General features: G+C 45.2%; 1 protein-coding gene across 1 annotated transcript in view; it reads left to right on the forward strand.

Annotated features, from left to right (window-relative positions):
- The window catches only part of Wwp2 (WW domain containing E3 ubiquitin protein ligase 2), a 118,073-nt gene that overhangs the window by 77,908 nt on the left and 31,512 nt on the right, over window positions 1-8,653 (forward strand). The window contains exon 8 of the mRNA XM_021171082.2: window positions 2,909-3,119. Coding sequence (XP_021026741.1) covers window positions 2,909-3,119 — 211 coding nt within the window. The remainder of the gene's footprint in view (window positions 1-2,908; window positions 3,120-8,653) is intronic.

Here is an 8,653-nt window from a genome sequence, read left to right on the forward strand (position 1 = left end):
AAGATCCTCACCCTAGTTGCCTGGAAGTCAGTCTTCCACTAGCAGCCTTTGGATGAAGACATAGAACTCTCAGCTCCTCCAGCACCATGCCTGCCTGGATACTGCCATGCTCCCACCTTGATGATAATGGACTGAACCTCTGAACCTGTAAGCCAGCCCCAATTAAATTTTGGGTTTTTTTTATAAGACTTGCCTTGGTCATAGTGTCTGTTCACAGCAGTAAAACCCTAACTAATACACCTACAAAGACAGTCTTTTTTTTTTGAAAGATTCATTTATTTATTTTATGTATATGAGTACACTGTAACTGTCTTCAGACACACCAGAAGAGGCCATTGGATCCCATTACAGATGGTTGGTTGTGAACCACCATGTGGTTGCTGGGAATTGAACTCAGCAGTCAGTGTTCTTAACCACTAAGCCATCTCTCCAGCACCACAAAGACATTCTTTAAGTAAACAATTGTATGCATGTGTGTTGTCTGAGGGGAAAACCACACATGTCCAAGCACACACAGATGATAATAGTACATGTATGTGTGTGTGTCATACATAATACATACACACACATATATATGCACTGTATGCACTGTTTGGCAATTTCCCACTTAATTATCTTAGAATTTTTCTATAGAACTTAAAGTCCAATATTAAGAGCATTGTCCTCCACTAACCTCATCCTAATATGGGGAAGTTTTACTATAAATAAAGGGCGTTAACACATGGATTGAAATTTATAAATCCAATACTTTTGTGTTTTGTTTATCTTCTACAACATTTTTTTAAAGTTTTATTTGTAGTTGTGTGTGTGTGCGTGTGTGTGTGTGTGTATGTGTGTGTGCGAGTGTGCGTGTGTGTGTGCGCGCGTGTGTGCAGGTGTGTGCGTGTGTGTATGTGTGTGTGTGCGCGCGTGTGTGCAGGTGTGTGTGTGTGTGCGTGTGTGTGTGTGTGTGTATGTGTGTATGTGTGTGTGTGCGCGCGTGTGCGCGTGTGCGTGTGTGCAGGTGTGTTGCGTGTGTGTGTGTGCAGGTGTGTGCGTGTGTGTGTGTGTGTGTGTGTGTGCGTGTGTGCAGGTGTGTGTGTGTGTGCAGGTGTGCAGAAGAGTCAAGGTGATGAAGTTAGCCAGAGGCATCAGATCCCTAGGGACAGGTTCCTGGTGGCTGTGTGCCATCATATGGAGATACTGAAAATTGAAGTCAGGCACTCTAGAAGAGCAGTGTGCATTCTGTTGTTTGTTTTTGTTTTTGTTTTTTTCCAAGACAGGGTTTCTCTGTGTAGCCCTGGCTGTCCTGGAACTCATGCTGTAGACCAGGCTGGCCTCAAACTCAAAAATCCGCCTGCCTCTGCCTCCCATCCCAAGTGTTGGGATTAAAGGCGTGCGCCACCATGCCTGGCTAAAACCCAGCACTCTTTTGGAGTCTTTCATCTCTATTCTTACAGACTTAGGTTTTCTTTATAAATTTTAGAGTGACTTTATCTTAGGCTTGGTGTTTTGTTTTGTTTTGTTTTTTAAGATTGGAGTTGCATCAAGTTTTCAGCTTTGCATAAAGAGTACTGCTGTCTGCTTTGTGCACCAGCTTGGCTTGGATTGAATATAAATAGAAAATTTTGCATTTATGTAGGGAAGCCATTTCTTATACAGATTTAGTTATTAAACAACCTATCTAGCCTCTTTACCAAGTAATGTTAACATGGACAAGAAGGCAGGCAGATATGCACTCACTGATAAGTGGATATTAGCCCAGAAACATAGAACACCCAAGATACAATTTGCAAAATACAAGAAAATCAAGAAGAGGGAAGACCAAGGGGTGGATACTTCATTCCTCCTTAGAATAGGGAACAAAATACCCATGAAAGAAGTTACAGAGACAAAGTTTGGAGCTAAGATGAAAGGATGGACTATCCAGAGACTGCCCCACCCGGGGATCCATTCCATAATCAGCCACCAAACCCAGACACTATTGCATATGCCAGAAAGATATTGCTGAAGGGACCCTGTTATAGATGTCTTGTATGAAGCTATGCCAGTGCCTGGCAAATACAGAAGTGGATGCTCACAGTCATCTATAAAATGGAACACAGGACCCCCAATGGAGAAGCTAGAGAAAACACCCAAGGAGCTGAAGGATTCTGCAACCCTATAGGTGGAACAACAACAATATGAACTAACCAGTACCCCCAGAGCACGTGTCTCTAGCTGCATATGTAGCAGAAGATGGCCTAGTTGGCCATCACTGGGAAGTGAGGCCCATTGGTCTTGCAAACTTTATATGCCCCAGTGCAGGAGAACACCAGGGCCAAGAAGCAGGAGTGGGTTGGTAGGGGAGGAGGGCAGAGGGAGGGTACAGGGAACTTTTGGGATAGCATTTGAAATGTATATAAAGAAAATATCTAATAAAAAAATAAATAAAATAAGAAAAAGAAGAAAAAAAAAGAAGGCAGGCAGACCTGACTGGGGCTGAGAAGCTAGCTCAGCTGGGTGAAGGTGCGCTTGCTCCGCCTATGCAAGACTCTGGGTTTGATCCTTAGCACTGCAAAATAAGTAAACAAAACCCAAGGGTCTCAACCAGTGAGTCCCATGCCTCAAAAGTCCAGCTTGGCGACATCCTAGGAAGACATGTTGGTTTCAGCTGACAACTAGCATTAGCCACGTGAATCTGGCTATTACTCAGTTATGTATAACCTTCATTCACACTGAAGGATGTGCAAAAAGGCCAGTGAGCAAGCTTCTTCCACCTTCTGAGTGCCAGAACCAGTGTGTACTAGGCCTGGTTTTATAAAGCTCACAGTTGTTGTCTAATCTGAGTAGGCTAGTTAGACACAGTGTTTTTGTCTGACATGTGAGACCTAGTAAAAGTAAAAACTCTTATTCCTGCTATCTTTAAGTCTGGTCTATGCATTCGCAGTGAGTGAGGAACCTACTCCAGCCAGTGAACCTGAAGAACTGTCGGTTGTTGGTGTGACATCCCTGCCTGCAGCAGCCTTGAGTGTGTCCTCAAATCCCAACACAACATCTCTCCCTGCACAGTCCTCACCAGCAGAGGGAGAGGAGCCCAGCACTTCCGGGACCCAGCAGCTCCCTGCTGCCGCCCAGGCCCCTGATGCTCTTCCTGCTGGGTGAGTAGTCTTGTGTTCCATCATGGAACTCTCCTCACCAGGTTAGAAACACTGTGGTTGTTGCCCAGTGCCCAGGGGTCTCTGGCAAAGCTGCCATGTATAGAAGCAAGAGTGGTGTCAAAGTGCTTGCTCTGTGTATATCTCACGGAGCACCTGAACCACCCATGCTGGCCAGTGCTGCTTTATGCTAGGACTTAAGTGGAACAAGGAGCTCATTGCCTTCGTGGGTTGTGGGAGGATGTCTGACTACTGACTAGTTTTTTCCCTCCTGAGCTTGGCCTTGGCAGTCCACAAAGGATTCAGGCTTTAGGTGCTCAGTTGCTGTGACTGTGTTATTTCCTCAGCTGTGGCCAGTGTTAAGTTGGGTACTCGTCTTCTTGTTCTCTTTGTGTAGCAAAGATCTCAACCCAGATGGCAACTCCAGCAAGACAAAGGAAAGCTCATTTTTGACTATGTAGTGAGTGGAGATTAGGACCATGGATTCTGGGAACTGACCAGATGGTTCAGTGGATAAAGGCACTTGCTACCAAGCCAGAGTTTATGTCCTTTGACAACACACACACACACACACACCGTGAAAAGAACATGGGACGTGTCCCCCCGCCAAGGGACAGAATAAATCACATCAGCAGTTGAATCCATTCCTCTCCCTCTCCCTTGTGGCCTGCTGTGTGGTTTACATGTTGGTTATGTGCTGATAGCGAGCATCCTTGTGGAGGGACTCCAGTAAATGGTGTGTGTGAAACCTGCTGAGAGACATGCGAGGATTGCTTTGAAGTAGTTTTGAAGGAGACACAAGGGGGGAGACTGCTTCTGACCTGGGAAACGGTCTTATTTCATTCAGTTAAGACTGTGGCCAGGACTGGTCCCACTGTCCACCCTGGTCATCAGTATGGTACCAAATAAACCAATGTCCCATGCTGGCAAGATGGCTTAGTATAAGGTGCTTGTCACCAAGCCTCACCCCCTGAGTGGAGAGAGAGAGCTGACTCCTGCAGCTTGTCCTCTAGCTTTCACACTTGCCCAGTGGCACATCCCCTACCCCAAGAAATGCTGTTGTAAAAAAAAAGTGTTTTGGGGCTGGTGCACGGCTTAGCAGGTGAAGGTACTTACTATCCAGTCTAAGTGCCTGCGCAGTCCCAGTCCCTGCGTGGAGGAGAGGGCTGAGCCACCCCCGTGGTTTTCCATCGCGCTCTGTGGGCACATCCCACACAGACACAGACAGGAGCCCGTGTCTGTCCTGCTCAGCACTAGTGACCTGATGAGGCAGGCTTGAGGACGGTGTGGATTCCTTCAGTGGTGATAATTCGCACAGACATTGGAAAGATGTCACCTGCTTCATTTCTGAACTCTCAGTTGTTAAAAATCCTCTATCAGAAAGTGTGTGTGATTTTTGCTGTTTATACTAAGCATTCATGAAACTCCTTTCTCCTGATAATGTGCTGATCAAGTGATAATTCTTATTATCTCAAACCTGAAGAAAACTGGAGTGGTGAGAGGGAACTTTGAAAAGGCCATTTATTTTTATTATTATTATTTGGGGATAATGTGTTTGATTTTGAAAGAAGATTATTAACCAAATGCTTGTGTATCCCTGTAGAGATTTTATTTTCTATTTTCTAAGTGGGAGATTTTGTATTGTTCTTATTTTCAAATTTGTGTGCTGTAATTTGAGAGAAACAGAGTAGAATCATTTTGGCAAAAAGGAGAGAAAATGGCTGCCTATGTCCCCAGTGAGCTGTTTGTTTTCTTTCCTGAGCAAATGCCTGGAAGGCCGGCCTCACTTCTGTGTCAGTCACAGGCAATTAGGGCTAATGGCTCAACATGTCTTTATGCAGGCGTGTGTGAGGGTTACTGTTCTCTGGGATTGGGCACTTCCTGTTTCCTAGCAGTTGGAAAACTCCAGGCTCTGAGAATGTTCTTTATTCAGCAGCCCAGGGAAGCCTGCCCCACCCCTTTCCTCTCTTGGCCAGAGGCTAAACACTTTTCTGAGGTGGAGTTTGGACAGTGTCTTTTTCTTAGAGCATTTAGAATGTGACAAGGCTCATGAGTGTGTGGGATGGACGGGGTGAGGAGGTGCTGTTGCCCACTTTTATGTGTAGGATGTTCCAGAGAAGAGTATGGAACCCCCAGTTTTCCAGGGGTACTTAGTACTTCACTCAGTATCTGGAGGACCACATCAGAGCTCAGAGTTTGCCGCGTTTGACTGAAGCCAGCCACCAGCACTGGTGAGCTCACAGTAGTGGGGACAGCAGACTTTTGGGTTGGCTCTTTGGTATTGGAACCCAGAAAGGACATAGTTTCTATATTGACCCTCCCAATTTGTAAACCTGAAATGCTATTCAAGAGGGCACTTGGAGAAATCACAGAATACCTTTATCTTTTATGAAAATGTATAAACTAGGCATGTAAACGGAGCTTCTGCCAGTGTCCAAAGTACAGGCCATTGCCTTGACATGATGCATATTTCTTTATTTAGAAGTTTTTAGTTACGTGTTTTTTAAAAAGTTTGTATAGGTGTGTGTATATAAACACACAGAGAAGCTAGAGGACAACTTTTAGAGAGTTTGTCCTTCTAGCCTGTGGGTTCTGAGAGTCAAACTCAGGTTGCGTACTTGGTGGCAAGTGTCTTACCTACTGAGCTATCTCACTGGCCTGCGTTTGTCCATTACTGTTTAAGAGATGGCAAGTCCAGGACTGGGCTTGGCAAATGTAGAGCTAAGTGAGAAATGGTGTGTGCTCAGGTGTCCTTGAGAACTTGATGCCAGCTCTTATTTCTCTATCTTGGGCCCACTGTACTAGCTGTGTACCTTAACTCAGTCTACACCAGAACCATCCTCTGATCTATCTATCCAACCCTGTCCTGAATATAGTCTACCATTGGCCCAGGAGACCACCAGACCATTGTCTTTCTTTACATTAATCTTTTTTTTTTTAAAGATTTATTTATTTTATGTATATGACTACACTGTAGCTGTCTTTAGACACACCAGAAGAGGGCATCAGATCTTATTACAGATGGTTGTGAGCCACCATGTGGTTGCTGGGATTTGAATTCGGGACCTCTGGAAGAACAGTCAGTGCTCTTAACCGCTGAGCCATCTCTCCAGCTCCTACATTAATCATTTAATATAAAACTCTAAGATGAACTTTCCTGCTTGAAATGTCACATTTCTTCCTATTGTCTCTCAGGATAATTTGTCAAATCCTTAAGTAAGCTGGAAATCTCTGACAAATGGGGCTCCATCTACCTATCGGCCTCCGTGGAAGCCACTGTCCTACACTCTAAGCTCCAGTCCTAGTGAATTAGTTTGAGCCATGAACTACCATCTCTCCTGACTGAGGATCCTCCCCCATGATGGTTTCTTTCAAAACTTCCTCAACGTCTTGACTTTTAATTGCTTAAGTTTCAGGTTAATGACAATTCTCAGGACAGAATCAGCCTTTCTGATCCCTGTAGACATGGATGAATGGATGGATGGATGGATATATGTAAGATATGTATGCATGTCTTTTCTCATACTTAGAATCGCTTGATCAATTCCCTCTGTCATAGCGGGCTGTAGGTGTCTAGGAGCGTGGCACAGAATAGGCTCAGGACACATTTGTAATGTGTGTGTCTAAATGTTATTGTCCCTCTCCATTTCTCTCTTCCTTTTCACCTGGATGAATTTCTCTGCTTCTGAGGCTTTAAAGAGAGAACATCTGTGACAGAATATTACATTTTCCTTCATCTCTAGGTTGGCTGGCTTTGGGTTCGGCTGTGTCTGTCACAGGCCAGAACACCGATCCTCATTTACAAAGGCTCCTAGTCCTCCTAGTCACTGGATGCTGTTTGAGTGAAGTATTTCTGAACAAACTAGATTGCTTGCTTGGGCCTTGGGTGACTCTTACCAACTTTATCTTCTCAGATCTTCCATCTCCTTTGCTGAGGGATGGAAAAGGTTCACGGGGATTCCAAGAATTGCCACATTGGTCTTCTGAAATTTATAGCAGGAAAGACTGGTTGCACACATCTGTGTGCTTCCAGACTGAGGAAGTTCTAAAACCTAAGCTGCCTAAGGCCAAATACAGCATTCCTTGGTCCATTTCTCTCCCCCTGTCTGAAGTCCTCCCCACCTAAAGTTTTTAACTTAATTAGCCCCAAAGAAGCTACTGGAAGGGTGTAGAGTTTCCAAGTTGTAAGTGTGTATTGAAAGGAGGGGTGTTGGACACACGTGAGGTAGTGGTCCAGGCAGGGTAGACAATGTGGCCACTTTGGTCAGTTGGCCCTGTGTCTGGTTTTTCTCAGTGTCAGAGCTCACTTTGGAGACGGAATACTCATGAACCGCCCATGTGTGCATGGCTTTGACAAACCCCCATTATGACCCAGTTTTTCAGCTCTGAGTCCCTCACACAGAGGCACATTATTTTACCCTGGCAGCTAGCACACGGCTGTGGTTTCTTACATAAGAGAGGACGTTGTGTTTGGACTGCCGGCTTACCTCAATTCCATTTCACACCATCCCTCTTCTCCCCAAGTCATTGGCTGTTCTGTTTCCTGCCTCAGAGTGAAATTAATGGAGTGGCGTTTTCTAGCCCTTTCACATTTGCCATCTGTCCTGTCCCCCTCCCTGTGCTGGAGACCCCCTAGCTTCATTAGGTGGGCTTTGAGGACCTTGAGTCAGCCTTGGAGAGTTCCCCGTGTTTTGTATAGACACTCAAAAAGATGGGGGAATTTGGAGGTCTGCTGAGTTACAAGCCAGCCTGTTCCACCGAATCTCACTCCAAACTTGATTTTGGCTTTAACCAAAGTGCTTCTCACTCAGAGCATTTTATAGTGCCACCCAAACTATAAATGAAGAAAACGCCATTGGGAGGGTTGCTACCCATTCACTTCGAAATTGTCAGCCTACGATGCTTGTTTACATTTGTTTATCTTCTGTTCAGGGAGTCTAGATGCTGAGGCCAAGTCAAAGGATGGAGGTTTCTAAAAGCTAAGCTAAGGAACCTACTTCTGGGCCCAGGACTGTAACAGTTTGTACCATGGACCACATTTTGAGTAGCTTGCAACTAAAGGGCTGTATTGGGAGACTGTGCCCTTTTCACACCTTGCGTTATTGTGGTATATGGTTTTGTTCTTGACCTCCTCAAAAAAAAATTATTACATGCTTAGATAACTCAAAATGTACATGTTCTGTCTTCTTTCACATCCACATCAGGACCGTGCGGTTTTCTGTTGTGTGAATAGTAGAAGCTTGTGCAACCTCTCATTTCTCTACGATTGCAACTGGGCTGCAGTGAGGACTTCTCGTGTGCATGCCTTTTTGTATGTATGCTTGTTTCTGCAGGAACTGACTGTCCTGGGACTGGTTGGGCCTGCAGCATAGTGGTAAAGTGCTTGTGTGACATACATAATGCTCTGGGCTTGACCCAGCACAGTCTTAAGAGAAGAGGTTGGGGGCTGGTGAGATGGCTCAGTGGGTAAGAGCACCCGACTGCTCTTCCGAAGGTCCAGAGTTCAAATCCCAGCAACCACATGGTGGCTCACAACC

The sequence above is a fragment of the Mus caroli genome, chromosome 8 (assembly GCF_900094665.2).
Source record: "Mus caroli chromosome 8, CAROLI_EIJ_v1.1, whole genome shotgun sequence".
NCBI lineage: Eukaryota > Metazoa > Chordata > Mammalia > Rodentia > Muridae > Mus > Mus caroli.